Raw genomic sequence first — 26762 nt, 5'->3', positions numbered from 1 at the left:
TCTTATGTACAATACATAAAATTTCAAACAGTCTAGCCGTTGAACTAAAGAAGATCATCTACTACTACTCTTACTGGTGTTACAGAAAAAGACAAAGAGAAGAAGGGACGCCCACATCTCATATTAACACATGCTAGGGATCAGTTTCTTGTGGGCTCAGCTTGACTTCTGCATTGTATTGCCATGCTGCTGATTGCCACTTCGGAAAAACGGATGCTGCTTAAAACTAACATCAGGAAAGCAAACTCTAAACTTTTCCTGAAGTAAAAACTCACTCAATACTGCGTGTGCATTTAGTCCATGACATTAAATGGGTGGACTCCCTCTGCACTGACAGTGTGCTCCCTGTGAGGTCACGTTCCTGATACACCAGCCATGGGAACACGTCGATATCAAGCTCGGGTAGTTTTCCCCAGTCGAAACCTAAATGCCCAGGCGTTGTGCCATCTTACAGCTTCGCGATTTTTGACAGGATGAAGAACACTAGAACATAAGTAGATTCATTAACATTAAAGAATAGAACAAAGGAGGAAAATCAAATTCAGATGTAGACATACATTATTGTAATAAAATATGAGACCGAAAAGAATTTGACTGAACAGCCCTGAAGTTCCAAGCTTTCCATGTCCTTTTAGCCAGTCTCATGTCCTTCTTAGGCCCCTGCAAGAAGAGTGTGATTATGGAAGTCATGGTTCATTTCTTGAAAAATAAAAGACTACTATGTACAACTCCAGCAGTATAGTCCAGCATTCTTGACAAAATATCCTGTTAAATAATATAGATCTAATTTGTACAGACTTATATGTTATTTAAGGGAAAAAATGAAGAATATGTGCGAAGACAAGAAAAACCACTGCTCTAGATGTTACTGCAGGTCCAAATAGGGTAACAAACAAGCAGAAGGTAAAAAATAAGCAAACCTAGAATGCAATTAGTTTAGGCTAAAGTCAGTGACAGGATTGGTTTCACTGGAGTTTAAATGAAGTCTTAGGCCTTTACACTGTAAGGGTTTTTGCAGAAGCAGTGCTTAGTACCTGAAGACAAAACCACCGGTTGATTCACCGAATTTGACTTAATGAAGTAAGTGTTTTCTGTGAATAAATGCGAGCTTATTGGTTCTGTGGAAGTAAAAGGATAAACATCTTTTGTTTTTCTTTTAAAAAATTAACAGTACTTGTCATGGCAAAGACATGTACAAAGAAGTAGAAGCCAAAATATGATTTCAGTGTTTGAAGATTGACTTAAAAAAATAAGTACATAGACAATGACCAAATCTGTACTGATTCCAACATGTACACTCCAAGCCACAGAAAGAAGAGGGTCAAAGCCTGAAGTCTGACCACAAACATAATTCCAGGTTTCCATTTTCCGAAGTCATACCACAGCTGGTATTTGGGACTGCAGCTCTCCTTACTTGGTTTCCATGATACATCCTGCGCATACAAAGCAGTGTAATTCCTTTGCTATGAGTGTGCCTCTTGATCAGTGCAACCAACCCCATGATGCTGGTTATCATCCCACTGTATTTTGGTCCTTGTCTTCACACATGGTTTTCTATACACTTGGGATGAAAGCACAGTTTGTCGCGTGAGGTGTACTGTAGGTCCAACAGAGAGGTAAATAAATAGCCACTGCCAGGATCATTATTTGAGAATGGGAGCTTGCAGTAGACTTTTTGAAGAGTGTAAATAAAAAAAGCTGAAATAAATAATTGTGACCATCAGATAAAGGAATTCAAGAGTCTGTCTCTCCCCCTGCAGTACGTATACGTGTCTAGGGATTAATTCTCAGTTCTGTCCTGGTGAATTAGCACCGTTAATAGCGATGATTTCTATAATCTGCAAATTTAGTAGCTGTGGCTGTGCGATTCAGGAGGGCCGTATGTGCAGCTGGTGTAAGGTGAAGTCCATCTGTCTGACAAGGAACTACTGCACTTCGGCGCTCCACGATCCCGCGGCCACAAACCAGACGCTTTTCATCCAGGGCAGCCAGATGATACTCACAAAAATCGATTAGCGACTTCACTTGCTCATGAAGCGGGAGGGACTTGTATTTTTTCTGAGCCAGGCAAAAGAAAGCTTCAACAAAGGCTTGCAAACACATTCCTGCAAGAAAAAGGTGTTCATAGGAGATTCAGAGCCCAGTGTTCTCTAGTAAACCGCGTTCTTTAAACGTAATAATATCTCTTGCTTCTTTAGCACCAAGGTCAAATGTGTACATGCTGGGTTGTGGACACATACAATCGTGTTAGTGAACATCTTTTAATTTAAACAGCAGCCATCTAGAATGCTCAATAGGAAGAGAAATTGCCTGTCCTTCAAAAACCAAAAGACAAGATTTTATTTGTATGTAACATGCACATGAGCTCATCTAGCGTCTCAGCACAGGGTAAGCCCAGGCTGGGTTACAGACGGGTGATACTCCCTATCACTGCGGCTACCTCTGGTTTTACAGACAGCAGCCTGACCAGCAGCCCGGCATCCAGAGGCAAACTGGTACAGCAACAACTGATTTTAAGATACTGTACAATTAAATTCATGTAATATCAGGCTCGATTTCTGCTGCCTCAAATATTAAGTTGACACCAAATCAGACACACAGTAACATATTGAGCTTCAAGGAAAACAATCCACCTGGAGAGAAAAACAAGTTTATATTGGCAACTGAACTGGGTCATTTAAACCTTGTATTTTTAGAAATGGACCTAAAACAAAAGTTCAAATGTAGAACTACTGAAACAGTATGGCATTTCAGTCTTTAGCACTATAAAGATAACCCCATTACCAAGTATCACCTTATCGCAGAAGTGAGTTTATGTGAAGTGTTGCTTTCTCTCTGCGAAGACTGTACTAGGTGTGAGTCCTTAGCCTTCCTTTTGAAGGCAAAGAGGCCATTTTTTCAGCCATACCCAGTAGCTCTACAATAGTAGTTTTGTTTCAGCTGAGTGAAAAACAAACAGTTGAAGTGTGTACGAAGGGAAAGTGGTGCAGTGCCAAAAAATTTCTCTGCTATAATAAAACTCTCTGCTCTGCCCCTTCACAAACAGAAGTACCCCGCAGAAACCACATGCTGCAGAACGGACTCTTCAGGTGTTGTTTGATCACATCTTACTAATAACACATTACCACAGCCAATGGAAAGAGGGGCTGCATACTAACGCTAATTATTGTATTTAAAACCTTGAAGTAATACCTACTTTAATGCTTAATTAAGAAGCCAGACCACAATCGGTTTTGCAGAATGCCAGCAACAAGGAACAGTTATAGCTGCTTTGTGCTTTAGCTGGCTCTCCCAGTTTGAACATACACTTAAGAAGATTATTTTAGGATGAGGTATTGAAAGGTTTGGGTTTTTTAACAATGTTGGCTTATTGATGCTGCAGGAAAGGCACCTTTTCAAAGTATTACAATTACATTCTGAAGTATAATTTCTCTCAACTAAGACTGCGGCTGGGGTCCCTTACGATCTTGGCTGTAAAGTGGCTTGCAAAGGAATTGTTGGGTTATCTGAAAGCAGCAGCTGCCAGCTCAGTAAATTATTTCATCAGCCACGGTGAGCTGCAGGCAGGGAAAGCACCTCTGGTAGCATACACACTTTCTCCCCAGTAAGTGACACTCATGTGAAGCATTTAATGAAAAAAAGTTAGAAGCTGCTGCTTTACAACAGCAGCAATAGTTACTGTATTGGTTACAGCTGAGAGTGGGCCAAACGCAAAGCCAACAGAAGTGCTTGGTTTTTTGTGTTTTGACACCTAGAACACATCTGGTTCATTGCAACTCTCAACAAATCTCTTAATTTCTGAGAGCCTGGAGATTCACTTGCATTTGTATTATTTTTGCTAGTGAAAGTCTATCAGCTAACCACATAAATGACTTATACCCACACTGAAATGCTAAATGCGAATACTCAAATTTTACATGCCTGTGAAACTAAGGTGACCCTAACCTACCTAAAGTAGTATGGGAGTTCACATATAATGAACCATTCTATCTCCTCTGCACTATACCTTCATTTTCTCCCTTCTAATCTTAGATTTGGATTTATTCCTTCTACCAGCCATGTGAACAGACTATTTTACTTATTCTCCTTTTGCCTTATCCGACTCCACCTACACAGACTCTAGAGGATATTATAGGATACTTATGTTCAAGCAAAACGAAATAATACTTATCTATTTCATACAAACAAAAACTTCATTAACATTTCTGAAGCAAGTTCAAATATTCAAAAAAAGGTTACATACAAGTAATTTTACAAATTTCAATTAATAATAGTAAAATTATTTGGTCAATTTCTATGACCACACTATTTGTGGTCAATTTCTATAACCACACCAGAAATTATTAGTGTGTATCACTGATTCTTGATGTTTACGCAGGAAAGAACTACAGACGTATTTTAGAGGTGTGGATAACAAAGTCAGTCTCAACTTGGAGACTTTTGATTCTTCTGCTATTTTAGCATTTTTAAAAAAAGATGCAGGAGTATATACATTGATGTCCATGTTCGGTTTCTTATATAAAAATGTATTTTGAACCAATTTCTGGGAAGATGCCAGCTGCAGCTGTGACCAGCATGCTAGTTTATACCAGCGGCATCAAGGTGGATTTCTTTATCCCACACTAATTGAAATGGAGCCCTGACAATCCTCCTTGACAGCCACGAGGAGCAGTGGTATAAAGCCTTCCAGAATACTCCAGCTGCTGTTTCCCTGCTATAAACGGCTCAAAAAAAGTTATGTCAAGAACAACTTCTTGTTGTTGAGATGGGAATATTAACGCAATTGAAATTATTCAACATTTTACAAAAGCTATGGAGAAGTTGCCAAATTTATGGACTTAAGTTCACATAGAAATGTCATAGCAATTTTAGAAATTAAGTTATATATTAAATGGTGTATTTAGGTGATTAATATAACAAGAAAATAATCCCTGAACTCTGCTGTTTGATAGATTACTGTCTCAGATCTAAAAACGTGACCACAGCAGATGGGGAGGTAATTCACTACTGAAGGCTAGGTTGGCTGTTTGTTCCTCTAGCAAATTATACAAGGTTTTCTTCTGTTTATTCATTTTCAACAGGTTTTCTTCATAAACGTCAGTAACAAACTCACCAACTCATTGTGAACACCTTACAAAATTATATCTAACATATATGGATCAGGTGCTCACGAAGCTTTTAAAAATGCCTTATGCAAATATGATTTCTTTAACCAGAGAAACACTCTTTGTTCTTAATTATTTCACTGAGAACTGCAAACCTTCCTTCTCACTAATAAGGCTGAGCACATAATAGGAATGTAGATATTCTGGAACTTTCCAAAGTGTCTCACCTTCTGACCGAAGAACTGAACACCCTATTTCTGTTATTAACCTACCACTTTTTGCAGAGGACAGATTCTCAGGCTATACAGCCTAGAAACCTGCTAAGTGCACACCCCCAAGCAAACCTAAGAACACAGGAAAAGACAACAACAGAATGCAGACTGTGATTGAAGCAAAAATGCTTGAAGACCAACTTTTACAAACATATTTTTACAAATATTTGCCTCGCACCTAGGGATCTTGGACAAATAACAAGACTTAAAACTGAAAACACACCACGTTTTTAAAGCAAAGACTGAACATCGTAGCTGGGCTGCACAGTAGGGATTTTCAGAAGTAGATCTGGGCTCCTCATGCAATGCTCTGCTGCCCTAGCGACATCTACCATATGAACACCTCAATAATATTTCAGAAATATTTATGAAGCAAGTATGTTTGCTTTAAAAACCTAAGTCCCTAAGATAGTGAACAGAAGAAACCCATTGTTGATGTTTAGTAATCACCTATTCTCACAAGCAAGTAATCTTCTTTAGCAACCTCAGGTAAACTTGCAAATGCAATCTGCATTAAGTAGCAGAAAATGGAGCATCCTGAAATGGAGCTTAGGAAAAAATTGTATATTCAAACATTTAGAAAAACTAGATTTGAAGAGTTTTTTTGTTGAGAGAAATCTTTTCTGAATTTCAACACAGAAAATATTTACATCAGAAAGTGATCTCACTGATCTGCACGTACAAAGTCAGCTCTGGGGTCCAAGGGTTATCCGCGGGGATCCAAAGCTACTATGGCCATTTCTCACTGTGGGGCAAGTAATTACATCTAAGAACACCTACCCTTTAGTGTGAGCAGAAGATAACAGCCAAACTCACGAGAGAAAACACTGACATTTCAATTAGTTTGTTTTTCTTTGAAAGTCATTTATGAAAAATCTGTCTTATAAGCCCAAGAAGTAAATGTGGGCGAACTCTACCGTGGGTACAGGTAAACTGAAGACAGTTTGTAACTTCAGCCTGAACAGTGTGATTTATACAGTCGGGATTTGGGCAGTCGGAGAGCTCTGTTTTTTTCAGATGAAACTTATTTTCATGTTTATGTATAAATCTAGAAAAAATAACCAAACAATGTAATAAAATTTTAAACAGAAAGCCAAAGACATGGATGGAATGCTCCCTCTGGCCTGCTTATTAAATTGTGAGGGATTTCTTGTAATAGCTTAATATTCTAAATGCAGTTCTGTAATAGGAGAGTATTTATATTCATTTTTGCAACCACTCAACTGCACTATCAAGAAGATATGTGATGGTAACACAGTAAATCACCAAAGAAGCTGGGAATAAGATCACACAGTTTAATAAACATTTTCCTTTTGGCTTTAAAACTGTAGAAAATCCTTACTGCTGTTCAGTGAACAACTTCCCATAGCCTCTGTTCTTGGCTAACATCTTTAAGTGCTGTATTTTAATTTAAATGCATATTCCTAAGTTAGAAGTAAATAATTTAGATGAATGACTTGTAATATCTCTCCAGAGGCTGTCCAATGGAAGGGACACTGAGTGGCACGCTGCGGTACGGACCTGGCACCTCCTGCAGACGGTGCCTCTGACCAGCTAAAGGAAAGACGTCACAGGACAAGTGAATCCTTGTGGGGTAGATGAATTTCTTATGAAAGTCTTTCAGCCATTCCGAGTACGCTCTTACACTGAGCATTGCAATCCAAGTTGCATGTTGAAATGTTTAAAAGTGACTTAACTGACTCATGCTCCTATACGAACAAACAGGAGCACAATTTCCAGTAAGGGGTGCTTGTAGCAAAAAGCGCTGCTCCTCATCCTTAGGAAGAGCCTATTTAATAGCTGAGCACTGTGCGAGTTTGTGCAGAAACCTATTGCCCTTCCCTTACCTGTCACAAAGACAGTGAAGATGAAAAAAGGGAGTATACTGTTGGGTGGGGGGCAGGTGTGGGAAAGGAAAAGTAATACAGGTAGTTTTGTTCGTCCCCAAAGTAACCTTTTTGGGGAACAGAATTAAATCAAAAAGAGAAGTTATGTGTATATTTCTACCTCCCGCATAGCTTTTTGTTTGGTCATTTTTTGCTAGACCATGTAAGCTACACTAATATGGACATACCTTCTTACACTGTAATTAAGTTGGAGGTTCCACAGGGAATGTTTTTAAACACTTCTCTGCAAACAGCAACAAGAATTATGAATGCAAAATTGCAACCATAAAAAGGGGCTTGCAGAAGACTTGTTCCGATACATAAATTGAAAACTAAGAGTGATCTATTCTATAGATAAAGGGAAATTGCCAGGGAACTAAACAGAAGAATTTGTTGTACATGTACATGGCTCAGATGTACATGCCTTGTTCACATTATTTTTACTGAACGTTTGAGGTGTGCTTGAGCTACCAAAACTACAAAACCCCAGCTTCCATAGTCTTCAAATACAAAATAGTGTTACCTGATTCTTTGTGGTCGATTCCCATGCTGTTCCACCTTCTTGTGATATCAATATATAAGATATCTACAGAAGCCATTGAAAAACTGCTGTTACTCAGTTTGCAGTTTCTGTTAAAGATAGACAAAGAAAAAATTCTGATTACATCCAAACTTCCGAGTTAGGAAAAATTCTGCAAGGGCAACTGAGAGAACATTGGGAGAAAAGTTTACCCATGTCATACGTACACACCCACTGTAACATGCTTAGTCTAACACAACACATACAGCAGACAGCAAACAAACCACTGTTCATTAAGTGTGTGTATCTGAAATGGTAAAGGCCCTGAATTTTTCCCGTGCAGAACATACCGTGTATGTACCTAGTCCTGCTGCCTGTGCAGATCATGCAGGCACCACCTCTGCCAGAAGGGGCTCTGGGCAGGAGGAATGGCCCACTTCGATGCATGCATCTAAATCCGATTTGCACGTGCAATCTCATGTCAATGTCTAGCCACAAAAGGCAGCAGGTCAGATTACAGATTAACTGATTTATTTTGGTTTTGCAACAAAGCAGTAAAAAAAAAAAAAACCAAACAAACCCTGAATATTTCAATTAAAAATACGAGTAGACGGTTACACACAGCTTTCTCCCAGGCTATTGCTAGTACTCTTTCTGAGGCCGTAACAGAATGGAATCAACTGCGAAACACTGTGAAACCCAACACACATCTGCACAGACTATCTACGAGGCAGAGTCTGCACAGAGAAATACTCTTTTATTTGACTGACTGATCCTGTTTGAAAAGGGTTGGAGGAAAGCTTTCAGGCACAGAATTACTTCTTCGTGCCTGAACACTGAACAGATTTACCCTGTGCATTACTGAACACTGCATGGAAAACAGCAGCATCTCGGGATGCATCTCGGGCATTTGGTGATAAGCACATGTAGGAGATCTGACACTTGTGTGGTCTGAGCCTGCAGTGTAGTGTTGATCAGTATATAAGAATTAGCCATCTGTCCAGGATTTCCAGATGTCTGGCAGCCTGGCTCGAACTAGGGCACATACCAAAGAGCTGGCCAAAATTTCTAGCCAGAAAAAAAAAAAGAAAAAAACCCCACCCCAACCAAAAAAACCCACCAAAACCCAAAAAAACAACCCAACCAAAAAAACCAGATAATTTAAAAGAATCTTACTCTTTAGTAGCCTAAGCAGAGCTCCCTTAAAACAGAGAGTTAAGGTCTGGCCTAGATAGTGCCAAAAAAAAATCTTAGGCAGCATCCAAGCAAGGACTAGAGCCATGTTCAGCATTTCCCTTTTAGTTATTTTTTAGGATGAAGAAATTATTGAAGGGGAACAGATTATGATTAGCTAAAATTTGAGTGCATAATCTCTGCAACCACTTGCCCACATGCACGCGCGCACACACACACACAATCACACTTGTCTACCATTTTATTCTTGAAAAGTGATACAGCACACATCTTTGAAACATGACCTTATTTCTGAAATGAGTAGTAATGACAGCATTTCAGAAAAGGACCATACAGTTGGTATAGATCCTCTGGGGAAAAATAAACAAAATATTTGCCAATATTAAAACGTTTAATTTAACATGCATTAGGAAACTGCAAACACTATTTCATTGAGATATGACAATTTATTTTAATATTCTTAAAAGAAAATGTTGGCATTTGTTCTGTGTTCCTCTGACAAGTGCCAAATTAAGGCTGGACTAAACAATAGAAAATACAGAACTGGAAACAGTCCTGTACTGGTCTGTGGATTGAGCAGATGCTTTCAGTCGTTTTCTATATATTGCAATTTGTATAAATCAAATTATTTATATTCATTCCTGAATGCTAAATGCAGCTGCCTAGAAACAGGGTTTGTATTTTAAGAGTACATCTGCTGCTGCTTCCTTTTGTCATTGTCAATGAAAGACAGAAAATGAGATACTCGTACCATGACTAGAACAGATATATCCATAAAAAACAACGACAAAACCTCACAAATAAGAAGTATGTGAAAAAATAAATTGAGTTCCTTGCCATTGCAAGTTGCAATTTCACAATGCAAATCCTTAGCGCACAATGCATCAGCAACTGGCATTTGGAAATCCTTTCCTGTGGCCTGGGGCAGACAGCTGTGCCCCCACTGCCAGCAGAATCCGATCTCAAGTGACCCAATTTTGGTTGTCACTTTCTCACAATTTACTAGGGACATGACATGTTGACTAAGACTGCAAATAGCGTCTCCCGAAGTATCACTGATCTGCTGTACAGTGAAGACCCAGGTTCCTACTAGACACAGTTTCATAGGTCAGGTATTTTGGGAGCTTGGAATGATAAAAATATATCTATTTTATAAAAAAATATGCAATGGTTCAATGGAACTTGTGGGGAAAAGTTTCTTTAAAAGGCATTACTAAACCTACAAGCTAAAAGTGCACCACTGTTAGGGCCTGCTTTTATTCAACAAAACTTAAGATAAGCACAGGGACAGCCGTGCTACCCCATCGGATCGGGAGTTTCTAACTTCTTGACTACGCTTTAAGCAATTCCTAAAGAAATTCACCTTACTAACCTTACAAATGTTCGGAAACCTGTTGGCCCCAACTTTGTTGTCCCTTTTACGCCAAGAAATCGGATAAACAGTGCAGCCACTCTGTCCACAAGTCGCAGATAGTTAAACTGCTTCGCGTACTTGGGAAACACTTGCTTGAGACAAAGGGAGGGGAGGCCAGCCTCCGGACTTTTGGTGGTACCGTACTCCCGCCTGTCTGCCGGCCCCGCGTCCAACAGCTCTTCGTTTGCTTCTGGCACATGCTCCAAAGTCTGACACCTGTAGCACATAAAATAATTGTATCTTATGTTAATCTTATTCTTACAAGATTCAATATGCTGTCTTTCTGGATTTTTTTTTTAAGTTACGAAACATTATGAGATCTTTACAATAGTGAAAAATCAAGAACAAGTACTAAGGTTCCCTAAAGCAGAAATCATGTTACAGGAGTATTTAAAAGGATAACAAGCAGACCATTCTCTGATGCCAAAAATAATGCCTATACATACGACTGACAAAGAGATGCTGCACCATTACCAGGTTAATTGTGAGAGCTACCGTTAATTCATAACTCCCCTTGAAATGGCTGGGAGCTGGGCACAATCGTAACATTTTCCTGTAAGTTTTAAAGTTTTGTTTTATACTAAACCTCTCCTTTATCAAAATCTTGGGTTTACCACCCCAAGAAGGTAAGAGTGGATGCCTGGACACCGCAACACCGCAGAGTCGCCCTGAGCCTGCACGGTTCTTCTTATATGGACCTTTGGCTATTGTACCCTAGGAGGAGGTCAGCAATTTGCTGTGCAGGTATTAAACTGCAACAGATTCTAGCTGTGTACCTTCTGGGCACTGCCCAAGCTGCAGAACAGATGGAAAACATTACCAGTGTTCAGAAATCCAGGGGATGGCTATCAATCCAGCTACAAAATTACAGAAATGAGTATTTTTTGAAAAAAATGGGTGATTTTAGGACCTCAAAATTATGACAATTTAAGACATTACATTTTCCATATAACTCTTCAGCATTTTCTGAAAATCATATTCCCTTAATTTTTTTTTCATCTAAAACATTCCAAAATTGAAACACTCATAATAAGTAGTTACTTCTGAAAATCTTGATCAAGGCATGCCTGCATGATTCCCTTACAATGCTTCAAAAATATTTATAGTGCATTCATTGATAAAGCCTGGACGGACATTGGATTGCATTGCTCCTTTCTGCATCCCTGACCAAAAATCATATTCTTCTCTCATCTTTTTTCTTTTTTTTTATTATTTTTTAAAGGTTTTTTTTTCCTCCTCTTCTTACTTTTCCTTGTCCTAACCAGTAATGCTCCTTAGATTACTTAATAAAGCTGAGGTAACAACAGGTTCTCAACAAATTGGGCCCCACTGAGTTAATTTTTTCTAAGATGGCAGAAGATTTTTTTTTCATCCACATAGTTAAACATTAAAAGCCAAACATACTCCTTTCAAAAGGTCTTTACAACCTCACAAAAGTAACGGGCTAACTTCTTCCACATAGATGAGGAAACACCAGATAGTAACTGCACGTTGGTGTTATCAGCATCGAACAAATAAGGTATGTAGAAAAAAAGACGAGTTTCGTGGAATATTTCATGGGAAATACTTAGAGATTGTAATAATCTACTGATATTTAAACTTATTTTCCAATAATGATTAGAAGCTTTTACCTTCCCTGATAAATAAGGTACAAAAAGTACAGTAAGATATATTTGCAAAGAAGAAATTCTAATAATACATTCAGAAGCAATACAGTTCACATAAATGCATACTGGCACTACTCAGAAGAGAATTTCTGTGCAATCCCATTATTTTTTCTTCAAGGCCTTTGCACATACTGTCAAAATACATTATTTCATCTTCATTGTTGTTGCCAAATTCCCTAAATAAAGCTGATGGAGATAATGATGTCCCGAAATAAATGTTACCTGTTTTTTCAGCATGACATATTTTTACTTTTTTTCCCACATTTGACATAACTAGGTAAAATTCAAGATTGCTATTCTCCTAAGTTCAGAAAGTCTGATAGCTGATGGTAGTTATTTGGCACACACTAAGCATATGCAGGTTTTCATTTTCTTTTCAGTCATTTTTCTACGTACCCACCATCAAGAATAGGTATAATCCACACTAGGTACTAAAAAAATTAGTGCTTTTGCTACATTGATCTTTTGTGTTCCTGGACAGATTTAGTGTTCTTCAGAAAGTTCTGTTCCAGCAGAGGATAACAATCAACACAGTTATTATCCACCCACAGCACTGTAAAAGTTAAGTCAAATCTACAGTAAATCTGTACCTTCCGACTTCGATTGCAGAAGGCAGCAGATTTCCTTAGCCCTCGTACAACCATCCTGTAGTCAGTCATCCGTAACAAGTATCCCCATGGGATTCGTAGCCTCTCTTTTCCACTAAATTTCCCTGAAAGACATTAATCCATTGCCACGCTGTGTCCCCTTTCAGTATAGAATACTTCAAAGTTACACTTTTAACTTCTAGCGAGAAGTATGTTGAAAATAAATGTATGGCAACTGCAAGACAAAGGGCCCTTACAGAAAAAGAAAGTAACCATTGCCAAAAAAAGTTTTAATAAGTATGAATTAAATTGCGATCTCTAATTTCTAAAAGACTTTTTTTGGGGCCAAGTTTTCAACCCTGCTTGAATCTGGGCTCTGAACTCATTCACACTTCCAGGTGTTACCTTCAAATGGCAGCAGCTCACCATCCACTGCAGCACCTGCCCAACCTGTAACCGCAGATGCGACTACTCAATGCAGAACCGAGGCTGGAAACGTCTCCCTGCACGAAACGCCAGCTCCACGTTTATTTAGATGAACTCTGAACGTTAGCAGAGGTTGCAACAGTTCTTTGTAAAAAGCAGCCGTGTTCAGCCTCTTCTGGTGTTTAAGGACTCGTAACTGCCAAGCCATTGCTGCTCAGATAGGGCTGTCATGACGTGATTCACAAAGCATCTGTTCTTCTAAGACTGTTGTTACAAACTTCTAAAATAATGGTGCTTCTTTTGTATCCACACTTAGATTCATCGATATTGAGTATCTGTAAATGTGAACATTTTTTGAGATAAAAGACTCTAAAAAGTCTTTAAAAAAAAAAAAACTTAGGTAGTGCTTTCGTAATGTTCCTCTTTGCTGCAGATAGCAAAGTAGAAAAATAATGTTATTTTTTGTCTTTAGTTAAGGAAAGCTTGAAGTAATAAATTACTAGGTTTTTTTCCTTCTCATGTAAGATTGGATGGTGGTTTCACCGCCATCGAGTACCCTCGGGCTGCCAAAAGAGCAAGAGTAAGTACAGCCAAGAAACAATAAGCATGCAGGCTTCTATTTTTAATCGTAAAAGGTCTGTTCGTGAATTTAAAAATTCAAATCTCCAGCCAGTTGAACTAGACCTTGACCAAATGTGAAACCTTGCACTCAGTAGGAGAGAAGGTTGTGTTATTGTAACATAACTCTCATTTTAATGACACCTGGAAGCCCTGAACCTGTTCTCATTCTAAATTCAAGAGTGTTTTGGGTTGTACATTATTCATTCATCATTAATGTTTTCAGTTTAAAAAAAAAAGCTTTACTTTAAAAGATGCAAGCAGAGTTGAGGAAGTTTCACTACATTTCATTTTTTACAGAAAATCCTGAAGAGACTGTTAAAGGGATCAGCTTCAGAGAAATTAATTATAGCCCCAGCGCTCTTTGGTGCCTGTGCTGCCCAGCCGCGGGAGGGAGGCTGGAGTCTTGTCCATCCACTCCACCTTACTGAGACAGAGGTTTGGCTTGGGGAACAACGGCTCTCAGCGTAGTCTTCATCTCCAAATCCGTACCTCCTTCCCGCTGAAGTAACAGTCCCTGGAACTTCTGAGGAAGTACAGTAGTTTAAAAGAGGTCTTTTTCAGCCTTTCGTTTTTCAATCCCCATCCTCAAAAGAAATGTGAAGTGGTCATGAAGAGAACACCCAAACCATAATGGTAAACAAATACTCTATAGACACATTACTGCTGGGAGCCACAGAAGACTGTCTCCCTGATTGAGGCGCAATGGACACAGTCAAATTATTAAACAGGACTATGTTTGGTTCGTATTAGGGTCATAGAAAATTGTGTTCGTAGGGAAAAAAAAAACAACTGTATTATGGTTAAAGAAAAAATATCATTGAGTATAATAAAGCAGAGGCTCTAAATTACCACCTAGAATTTCCTTCTTCCCCTCCTTTCTATGGAGAAAAGTCTACACAGCTGCCTTTGAGGTCATGAATAAAAACCTCAAAACCAGCTTCTCATTTCAAACTTTTACTGAAATAGCTCTTGAAACCATATTTCACGCTAGAAAAGTATTTTTTAAATAAAACCAGCTTTTTTGTGTGCTACTGCATCTCATTCCTTTCCACTTACACACCGGGAAGTCTAAAATATTTAAATCAGAACAAGAAAACTTAATTCTAATCTTTATTGCCAAATCTTGTACATCCATTAAGTAAAAAAAGATAATATACTTTTTAATTTGCTTTTACAGGTTATTGCTTTTATAAACTTTAATGATTTGTTTTCGTCCTTTAGCTTCCCCTCCTCCCCTGAGACTTCCTTGTTTCCTTTTCTAATACAAAAGACCTTAATTGATTTGACCATATAATTTGAATTTAAGTGAAAGTTATATTTTGCACTTTTAATAAAACTAAGACTTTCCAAAACAAACCTGCACAAGAGCTTGTCCGTATCTGTAAAACTCAATTGATACATAGACTTGCCTATTCTGCACGCTCACCTTAACTGCAAGCATTTACACTGACTATATTGAGTATAATTCTCCACTGCTACCACAGACAGTACTTCAATAAAAGTTTATTTGCTGTAGATCTATTCAACACGCTCGTATGTACCCAACCTCAATGTGGTCTCAACACAACTAATTAAGAAAAACTGCCTAGCGAGGTATATTACAGCCAGACTCGGTGTCTATAAAAACAGAATTTTACTGTGATCTGCGCATTTATGCAAGGAAACAGTGCACAACGTATTTTTTGCCCTAGCGCTGATGAATTACACTCGCTTGCAATGCACCATTACATTTTCTTCTGTGTTTCGCTGCCATCTGCCATCGTCACACCATAAGGGTGAGGTGGCTGACATAACTCCCCAAGGGTCCTGCAATCAAAGACTGGTACGAGCATTGGCAGTGCAGCTACAAAAAGCAGAAATACAGCTCAAAGTCCAGCAACAATGAAAACGTAAGGGGGATTTTCACCTCCATTTCTACCATTAATTTATCAGTCAACTGGAAAATATAGAAGTACACATTTTTGTAATGTTACCTGTCAGAGTCAAAGTGTCACTAAAAACTCCTATGCATGTTTGCCACCCAGTTCTTTCTTACTCCAGAAAGTGACTTCCACGAAACATCTTATATACTGTGTTGTTCAGGACTTCACCTTGGGAGTCCGGGTACAACACACGGGGTTCTCACGCTTGGCCCTAGTCTCCCTGAAAACCTTGCAAAATGTCTGTGGACGAGCGCTGCAGTGAAGTTGTGGGGAAGGGATCAGAAACTCCAAAATGCTGAAACAAATCTCCACAAAGAGAAACTTGCAACAGCTTTGCTCCATTAGCTCCTTTCTCAGGGGATTTCCGACAGGCAAGGGGAGGAGAAGCAAGCTGAGCCCCGCACTTTAAAGCTGCTCCTTAGAATTAATTGTTTTGACTGACACAGCTGAGTCAGGCTAAATGAATGAAAGGTCAAATATAAGGTAATGCTGCTGTTGCCATACAGAATAAAAGCAAAGCTTAATTTACATACTAATGTCTGACCTCAATACATTAATTTCTCTAATTCTGCAGTTCACGACAGATCTCTCTTTAGACATGATCAACTGTGGAGACAATATGAACTGCATTTTAAAAAAGAATTTCAATTTTAATAAAGCTTATGGAAACGACATCTAAGACTACTTATCTTTTATACACGATTACTGATTTATTAATGTTTCCTCCATCTATGTTTTATCCCTTTCATTCTGACCGGCCTTAATCTTTATGCAAATACAAGTTGCTAGGGGACAAACAAATTTGCAACTACTAATTAAAGGCTTCAAAATTCCCAACAGTTTGTATACTTGTACATAAAATTTAGCTGTCGAGTTCAGAGTAAAATTAGGTAAGAATTGGAATATTAGTATTTCTAAGAATGCTCACTTGATATATTTAACATTTAGGGCACCGCTAGAAGTAAAAGTTAAGCAATTTTTGTATCAGCTGACAACTGCTTACCTATTAAAAGAAAATATTATGTTCTGGATTCTGAAGCTATAATTATTCCCTCAGCTGAGCCACTATGCTCAAAGCAAGGACTATGTTAACACAGTTAAAAGCAGAGAATATTTTGCATGACAAATCTATCTATCTACCCATTTATCACCACACTATATGGACCTCCCAAGAAACAGATGTGTGTTTGTTACTGGAGTGTGTAGGTATGACTATGTTGGTGTGCTCGCTCACAGAAGTAAATAATTTAGGAAACAGTAAGTGAAAGCCAGAACAGTGTCTTTGCGTTATCAACCATTCATGAATTTTCTTTTATGAACTAATCCCATTACTTTTATTAACACACAGAGACTTCTAGCACTCACAGTACACGATAGCAAGAAGTTTCATAGTTGGACTGCACGTTGTGTGAATAACCAGCATCTTTTGTTTTGTACCAGCCACTTGCGAGTTTCATTTGAAGAAACTGAATATTCATCTCCTCCTCACCCTCTGGCAAAGTAAAACACGTCAATAGCACTAGCATTTCCTCCTTTCAAAATAATAATAAAGTTGCACAAAGATAAAAGTATTAAAAGAATATTAAACCCCACAGAGTAAGAGATTTTTGAAGTTATGTTAGAAACATTATTGCTCTTACATGCAGTTTACTCAACACTTCGAGAATGCTTTGAGGCAGTCAAAGCAGCCACAGTAAAGAGTCCATATTTCAAAGAGCAGAATCAATCACATTGAAAATAAGGACTGATAATCAGCATGTTGTTGGCAGTCAACTAACTTCACATCATACAAAATACATCTGGAAAACGCAGCAGCTACCCTGTCTCCTGGAAGCGGGAAGTGCTGAAAGCAGTTACAATTTCCATCTCTAAGAAAAAAGAATCCATAGCTCAATTAGAGAAATAAAGCAGTTAAATCACCTCACTTAGATTTTAACCTCATCACGAGCATGACCAGGTCTAACTTGGCCTGCACCTTCAAGGCCTAACATTGCATTCACTCTGGAAGGGTGAAAGAAATGGAGCACTCCAAGTTTGTTTCTGAGAGTTGGCAAAACACATTTTAGGTGAATCCAAGGATAAATTAAAAATGCACTCCATACCCTTGCCATTTGCTTAACAAACACAACATAATTTATCAGATTCTTGAAAAAGTTAAATCGAAGCCCCTGCAGTCTGTCATCAACAATCACAGCAGCTCTCACGCACAGCATCTGCTGGTTGCAGGCTTTCCATTTTCTGTCCCATGAGTGTTATTTGTTTACCACGTATCATACTCTGTAAGCTCCACAGACATCAGTCCCCTTTCTGAGAAGGATTTTCCACTGCCTCTTCAGCTTGGGTGGATTTATTATAAAAATAAACACTTCTCATTAAAGATTAAATAGCTTTTGAAAGAAAACAGAGGACTCTGAAAGTTTGCCGCCTTAATACATTGTTAGCGAGTGTTTCCGAGATGCAGGAACCTGACTTGCTCCACACCAAGGACACAAAGCAATGGATGAAAAAATTACTGACATTTTCATATCATGTGCAGAGAAGAGTAGAGCCTCCACTTCAAACTCAAAACCTAAGACAAGCTAACGTGCTGCCCTACACGTTTTGTTTAGGAAGAAATGCAGTTTGTGTTAAGAAACACATCCGAGAGCCACAAGAGCCACGATACACTTACTGCAATTATCAACAAGTACTATTCAAGGATTAACATTCCCTTTCAAAGGAGATGTACAGAGCCTTTCCTCTCCAAATCGTGCATTGCTCAGAGGAGTTTCTGAAACAGGAGACGGTGCAGAGGCACACTGTGCTCAACTCTCCACTTTCAGCCTACAGAAATACGGTCACTTCTGTTCACGCCTAGATGATATCATTCAAGATGCTCTTGTCTACTTTTGTATGGAGAATGCTACAGAAATAATAGTTTCCAATATTCCATAATATAAATAAACTTTCAGATTCCATTAAAAAAAAAAAAAATCACAATATGGACAACAGCTAACACCGTTGCAGTAATCCATAAAATATCAGAGCATAGGTAACAAGAGAGTTACATCCTTCCCTTGACAACACAGCCATGGAGAGAGTTCAGAAGATGACCCAGACAGAGAAACCACTGGTTCAGAGAAACTTGAGAAGCCCAAAAGTCGAGTCATTCAGTTATCTGAAGAATTCTCCATAGTTTGGAATGGATCGTATCTGCCCTGATTAATAAGTAAGGATTTGCTCCACTATCCTTTGAAATATCTGTTCTCCTAGACAATTTAGGTGCTTGTGATGTTAGTATCTTCCAGATCAGAAAGGGCTTCATTTTAGGGTGTCTTAAAAAGAAATATGTCTGAAAATAAGTGTTTAGGTTTTCAACAAGTCAGAAAGGCTGTGTTAATTCCCTTGTATTTTAAACTAAAGCTCAATCCAATAAACCATTTCAAACCTGCTATCCAATACTGTGTGATATTGTGATTAAATCTAGTTTCGTTAAACTACCTTAGTAGGTGATGACAGGAATCAGTACAGCAGCACGCCAGAGAGGAGAGACATCCTTTAGAGATACCAAGCAGATGCTGCACACCTGAGATAAACATCCAACTGGATGTAATAGTTGCACTTGACCTCTGTTTTTATTTCTATAGCACTCCCTAATACACAGTTTAAATTATTGAAGTGAAGAAACGCATTTGAGGAGTCTCATGTGCAATGTGCTGAAAAAAAGTTATTTCCTAATTGTTAATTGAGATTCTTTATTTCCAACTTTCTCTTTTTAAGAATAATGGTAATATCAGTCTGCATTAGCTAATGATTTATTACTTTTAATGTAACAGAAGCAGTGAATGCTTAGGCATTATGCGCCTGTCATCTATTTGAGTGCCGCAGAAAATATGGCATTACTGTAATGAAATAATGCATAAGCAATGCAAAACCTGCACCGAAGGACTTTCTTCCACTGTTGCAAAAAATTATTATAGAACAAAGATCGTTAAATATGGTCCCCGATACTTTTTTTTGGTGGAGGTAGCTTTTATTATTCCTAGTGCATTTATTTGTGTTCACTATTTGCTTTTAAGGTACTTATGTGCCTGATTATTTCTCCAGAGTTTCCTTTGTTTCTTTAGAAAAGCGTGCCTTAAAAATAGTAATACAGGATACTGCAAAGGCAAACCAGTTGTCGAGCCTGATAATACATTGAAGCCAACATTCAATTAGGCCACCAAGTGCCTTACAGTAGAACAGAAAAAAACTCTAAACCCCATGGTATTTCTTCTCATGTGGAAATTATTCTTAGAAAGCAGTCATGATTATGCTAGGGTAGAAAAAGAGCTTTACCTTGTCATCCAATGGAGCAGAAAGCAGCAGTGCAAGTGCATTTTATCAGCAGTAATCCTCCTATTAAAGCAGGTGAATTCTACATACACAAAATAACACTACTGATGATTACACTGCTGATAAGTCATTTGGCTTTGTGCTTTCATTTTGTGGCAACTGGGTGCTAGGCAGTTTTATTGCTTTCTAATTTTTTCAGAGACTAGAGACCAATTATTACTTAAAAATAAGCCAATCATCTCTCCTGCTACAAGATGACTAGCAGCAGAAGTTAAATTATAGAGAACATCACTGCCCCCGATACATTAATTTCTGTCACACTGTCACTGTAAAAATTTACAGCAGATATAATCTCTTTGAAGGGGGATCAAGTCATAGAAAATATGAGCCTAGTTTTAAATAGAATTTTAATTTTAATGAAAGCTTCAGGGAATGATGTTTATGCTGCTTATCTTTCATACCTGGTGATTAAGTTAATTTATACTTAATGGAAGAGGATATTTCTAATCCCCAGACAGGCTCAACATCTGTCTGTGACTATGTTTTTGGAAGCCTTAAGCTGCTTGTGATTGATGTAATAAAACCACGATCCTGCAGAACTGACACCTGAAGGATATCTGTAGGAGGGAAAATGTTATTTTTCTGCTCAATGTCTATGCTTAAGTCAAGCCAAAATCCCAAGCACTTAATTTTGCTGTCCCTTAAAAACTTGCTTTGCGCTCCCTCACCATTATTATGCGAGTATAAACAGGGGAATAAGCAAACAGTTCTCAGATATGGTTATGATCTAATATTCATATTCATTATGTGCAGTATCTGAGAACACGTAACGTTCTGATGGCCTGTATCTGATGAGAATAATAAAGCTCCTGCAAAAAGCAGAGAAATAATCTCCATTTTTCCTTCACTTCTCATCCCATGTCTATTTAAGACCAAACGCTAGCAAAATAAATGCTTGCATTTACCCTATAGTTACAACAGGAAAAAAAAGTCTTGAAAAGTACACATCTTGCCAGGAAGAGATATCATTTTCAACTTTGTCCCAACAAATCACAGTATTCCTGGAGAAGGAAAGAAAACAAATGAAAAAAAATTGGTATTTCCAGCTGTCACATATATCCCTGCTATTTTAAAGTGATGCTCTTCCAGAGAGGAAAGTGGCTACCAGAGATTATTACAAAGCAGTCCATCAATACTATCACACACTGGAAAAATCTACAGAAGTTCAAAGCAACACAGAACGGAGGGAGGAAGACCTGGAAGGTGAATGGAAGTCAAGTAGCAAAAGAAAAATAAAAACACAAAACTGCAGGTTTGAGTGCTTCATCTAAAACTGTTCCTGAAAAGGGGTAAGATAGTGCCAACAGCTGCCCAAGTAAGTCTCCCTGGAATAACTAGTATTTACACGTTAACCAGTAACACTGGGAACATGTTAAAGGAGTGCAGCAATATTTAAACTCCAATACTGTATCAAGTGTCTTGTAAGAATGTCTGACATGCATTATTATAATTTCCTCAGGCCTAAAACCCCCTTGTTATATTAAAAATACCTAAAAAATCTTATTATTTATATATCTTTATATTAAACTGTTAGTATAAATTATGGATTTTTCTCTCCAGTAAAGTAGGGGACCACTTTTAAAATATTAGCGCCACAAGCTGGACCCATTTCATGGCTCTGTTCTCTGACATACTTGTTCCACAGCCGTTGACTGGGTCCGTCCTGGCACAGGAGACTGCCCTGACGACCGGGGAAAAGACGGCACAGACACAGCTGCTCACTTAAAGCAAGGCTCCAGATCTAGAGCAGTGAACACACATGCAATGTAGCACCATACCGACCAACGGACAAAGCACGGAACACTGAATGCACTTAACGGTGTCCCAAGAAAGCCCAGTGAAGTTTGCTTTCGCAAATTAGGAACCTGCATTCAAACTCTGGCACTTTCTAGCCACCTGATTAATCTAGGGAACAATTTCCAGTTAAGCGTCCATGTGTAAAAGTCTAATTAACAGGAAATTCTTACATTTCCCTATTCTATCAGGTTTTATCTCAGGAAATCTCTACCTTATTCACGTCTCCCTGTCTTCTACTTCTGTGGTCCCTTAAGTTGGTTTTGTTTCTCTCTCCTCCTTGTTCTCCTCCAAGGATTGTAACACAACTTACATTTTACAGGACATAGTTGTTCAGAAACTACTAAGTCTCTAATCCCTCTGGGTTTGCTATTTTCTTGGAAGGAAAAAGACCCTACATCATATTTTGATATCCCGCTTCAGAGGTTATTGGGGTAAAGAAAAACCTAGTGATTCTTTATTTTAAAGGGTGAAAAAGAATTAAGGTCTCAGCAACTTCAGTTGAAAAAAATTAATGACTGCATGCGAAAATCAGCAAAATTAAATCTGCAATGAAGAACAGGATCCTTTCTATGTCCCTCCAAGTATCTTAACAGGTTTCCTCAAAACCCTTTAAAAGCAAGAGGGCTTTTTCAACACAAAGAAACTCTTCAGACTGAAAAGAATATGATAACCTCATTCAAACAGTATTGTCTCATCCTTAGTATTTAGAAATATCTAAAAATCATGCAGAAAAAAATTGCTTCCATTAAAAAATTCCAATTAATGTTAGAATCGAGCTGACTTTTTTCAGTGCTCTCCCCAAATCATGCATCCAAGTCGGTGAAACCTGCTGGCTGAGACACACTTTGTAGCCAATGGAAAGTACTATCAGTTACTTCAATCCATCATAAAAAGAGAATGGAGTGTATTTTGTTCAAACTAACAGTACCAAACTTGGGCTTTCGTCTTACAGTGCAGTGAATTAATGGTTTGCATCAAATGAAAATACATAAGTGATTTGTGTTATTTCTTATAACAAGGGGTAATTAGATCATTAAATTTGCTCTATAATTCACAGCTGCACCAAGATTGACAACTATTTGCTACGAGATCTCCCATTCCTAACCCTGACATCTAAATACATTGCAAATAAATAATTCTTAGAAGGCATGTGCATGTAAGAACTTTCCACTGATATTCAGGAATATAATCCACGCCTATGCATTCATTTATTCCATTTTACTGTTACCTTAATAAAACACTTATGTGGCCCAGGAGCCCTACTCCACAGAAATGATTTCTTTCTTTTATTAGGAAGGTGATGTACCTTAGTATGCCCTTGGCTGATCGATTTGTTATAACATCTTCTGGGTTGCATGAAATCTTATTTTTTTAAAAATCAATTTGTTCGTGAGCTGTGCCATTCCTGAGAGAACATAAAGTACACACTGCAACTCAGCAGTCGCACGAAGAACTTACAAAGATGTAACTGGAAACCAAGACAAAGTATTCAAGGCTCACCCCACAGATTTCATGCAATCAAAACTATCACAGTTGGTCGTAGCTTTAGGTAGGCATGCCATCGTAACAGACTGTAAAGATGGCAAGGAGACAGGTACGAAATAAGACATTTTTATACCTTATACAAAAGATACACATAGGCATGCTGTATATACAGACATATATACACAAATACACACTATATACACTACAATTTATCTTTATAGTAAATACCTGTACACTTATTTTATGAAAACTCTCTGGTGGGAAGTAATTTAGTATCAGAAAGATTACAGAAAATTAGAAGTTACTGGAGTTATACATTATAGACCAACTGGAAAAATTAATTTAAAAGCAGAGTTGCTTCTGTGCAGCACAAACATACATTCCAGAAGGTAAAAGGGAAAAAATGTCAAATTAAACAAACATATATCCTGAATTTTAGACAAGGCAATTAAACTAACATTCTGAAAATCAAATTTCATTCAAGAAGTATTTAACCGCAGGTTAATAATGGAAATTGTGCCACATACAAAAGCCATGAAAAAGCTATATACTGAAGACTGCAGCTGAATCACTAACTCCTGCAGTAAGTCAAGATACCACCCAAAAACTAGATTATGTTAGCAAGTTACAGGGTAAGTAGAGGTGAAGATTATTTTGCTGATAGTAGAAACTCAGCTCAAATGATTAGCATATCGAAGTGTCAGGAAAACAACAATTTGCACTCAAGCCTAACTACTAATCACCCTCCCTGTATGAGCATGGAAGTTCAGTGAACCCACTCGGACAGACAAGGCACGCAGATGTTGCCTCTGCCCCTACTTTAAGACAGAGAGAAAAAAAAGTATTTTTAACTTCAAAACACAACTGCTTTCTTGTATTGAAAACTAAAGAGGAAACTATAGCAAATCCAAAGAAAGAAGATGTAGTACTATCTCTTAGAAATGTACTTTAAAAAATTAAGTAGTTTTCTTAACAAAGGAAACAACTGCTCATTTTCCTCCTCTTCCTTGCACTAGATAGGCTGCGATTAATGCAGTCTAGCAGAGGAAGAGAGGAGATGACATTTGTAGAATGAGTACAGAAGACAGAATAAAATTACTTTCTTTTTTTACGAGGAACAAATTAGATTTCAATTAAATCAATTTTATAAGGAAGTAACTCTCTGCTTATGTGGAGTGTTGCTGAACAGCCTGTTTTCCGGTTAGACAGCACGCTAAGCCGTGTTCTCCTCTGCCCTGGTACTCTCTTCAGTGGATTCACTAAGCACAAATACATTTGTTCAGCTTTTACTACACGACAGTTTTTCAAGGTAAGAGTTAGTTCAGATTAACGCTCTTTGACAAAATGTATTACACTTTCAGGGCCTGATGGATGCCTAGATCACTGAGGCAGAGAAGCCCAAAACCACCTGAGCCAAGTACTGAAAGTCAGTTGGAAGTTAAGCCCTGTTCAACACAAAAACACTAACCCTTTTCAGGCTGAAGTGATGTCAGCTTTGACGACTACATACGAGAAGCCCTGAATGGTGGAAATAACATCTAAGAACATCAAGGACTTCTCTACCACATTATTTTTGCAAGGCAATTCACATCTGAGGTAAAAGCAAAAGGTGAATGGCCTTAACAACTACAGTAATTTCACTCTCTCAAAAGTACAGAGGGCTAACTCCGCAAAACACTGAAGTGTGCACTCAAGTACTTGATGAATAAGGTCGAAGTTGCTATTTGTTTTATATCCTATCCAATGTAACCTGAGCAAATTTCTGACCATGCTTAATCTGAATTTTCACTGGTGTCAGCTGAAGCTTGCCATCAGCAATGGCTGGATCCAGCAAAAATCTGTATGCAAAAAAACTCCCAGGGATGCTTTGAAGTATTGCCGAGTTTATGTTAAAAAAAAAAAACCAAAAAACCCACAACACAAAAGAAGCTTACTTTGTTAGAATTCAGTCAAAGCAGGAGCACACACCAAAGGAGCTCCAACATTTACGCTGTCAGTTACGGAACGAGGCTTGAACAGCCACCGAGCGCCGCGAAGCCTTGCTATCAGGCTTTTTATCACGGCTCAGTGAAGTCAATGGGACTCCTCTTGCCCCAGTCATTACTGCTCATTATGAGGGATGCAAAATACAGCGTACCTTAAGCCAGATTCTATTACCATTAAGACTTACTTATAATCTCTATTCAAACAACAGAATTCAAAGACGTATTTAGACCCACTGTCTCCACATTCCTTCCAAAAAGCATAAAAATGAGACTAATCAGCCACCCCACTTTATTCCTGACCTCCCTTCTTCTTGGGCAAACCTTGAAGATTACAGCAACTTTTGTGGCTGCACTACAAAGACTAGAGGAAAAGTGACTTATTCTGATAGAACCTTCCTTGTCTCTGTATTTTATCACAAAGGTTTTCTTTTCATTTAAAAATCGTTGTAAGAGAAAAGAAAGCAAGACTTCTTAATGATCAACTTCAAATGTAATACAGTGTGAATATCTAAGAGATGTAATTGCTATAGCACGTTTTGATATATTAGAATGTTTGGAAAGTTCAGATTTTATGGAAACGCTCCTGACAGGTCACATTGCTCGGCTTATTTTCAATCTTTCCTCTATTGCTCACTAAAAATTTTAGAGAGCAAAAAGAAAGGAGACATCGATAAAAATGTAATTAGATTAGCTGCATCTCAAAACATTGTGATTCAAGTCTAATTGGACAAACTTGTCTCCATTTGCGATTTGATAACATAAACCCAGACTTCGGCTCACACCGGAGCTAGGGGCACCGCAGCATGCCAATTACTGCAAAAGCATACTGTGGTTTTGGACCAATTAATTTCACAGTGCTGAAGACAAAACCTTTTAAAATTCTGCAACCCATATAAATCCTTGTCCATTAAAATTTTTAAATTAACTGGGCCTGTGATCAGCTTGCTTGCTTAGTACACTCTAAGCACTTTCAGCTGTCCCTCAATACAGGGTCATTTCAAGAGATTCAAAATAAGACTGAATTCACTCTTTATGTGGCAGTTAAAATGCAGTCTTTACATTCAAGACGTTAGTGCTTAGAATACACTGTATGAGCAAACACCACAAACCAACTTGCAAAACTGGGCTACGAATGACAGCACTTTTTGCAGTGGTGAAGGTTAAAATGAGAATAATCATAGATTAATCTGTTGTCAAGCATGGGGTTATTTAGTGCTGTGTTTGTGTGCATTCCAATGATATTCTGTAAGTTCTCTGTTTTATTAGCAAAGGACTGTAAAAATAAGAAGAAAGGTGAAAATAACACCATCAAAGAATGACATTGAGAAAAGCCCTTTTTTAAATCCTAATATCCTGAGTATTCAAATAGCACACCATGCACCAAGTTATGATACTGTATAGAAAATGCAATGACTAAGCACTGTGTATGGGAGAAAGTAAAAGATAACGAGATGACTAATGACAATCAGGTTGGCAAAACGTGAAGAATGCTTTGCAAACCTTAGTA

General features: G+C 38.1%; 1 protein-coding gene across 1 annotated transcript in view; it reads right to left on the bottom strand.

The window, feature by feature from the left end:
• Nucleotides 1-622: 622 nt before the first annotated feature.
• TTLL11 (tubulin tyrosine ligase-like family, member 11) overlaps nucleotides 623-26762 on the bottom strand; it is a 49737-nt gene continuing 23597 nt past the window's right edge. The window contains exons 7-9 of the mRNA XM_009322127.1: nucleotides 10350-10607; nucleotides 7787-7893; nucleotides 623-2105 (exon numbers count right to left, since the gene is read on the bottom strand). Of these exons, the coding sequence (XP_009320402.1) occupies nucleotides 1816-2105; nucleotides 7787-7893; nucleotides 10350-10607 (655 nt within the window). The 3' untranslated portion in view covers nucleotides 623-1815. The remainder of the gene's footprint in view (nucleotides 2106-7786; nucleotides 7894-10349; nucleotides 10608-26762) is intronic.

Source organism: Pygoscelis adeliae, unplaced genomic scaffold (assembly GCF_000699105.1).
Source record: "Pygoscelis adeliae isolate BGI_AS28 unplaced genomic scaffold, ASM69910v1 Scaffold114, whole genome shotgun sequence".
In the NCBI taxonomy this organism is placed as follows: Eukaryota; Metazoa; Chordata; class Aves; order Sphenisciformes; family Spheniscidae; genus Pygoscelis; species Pygoscelis adeliae.
The sequence above is the reverse complement of the archived record's forward strand: the minus strand, read 5'-3'. Positions and strand labels throughout refer to the sequence as shown.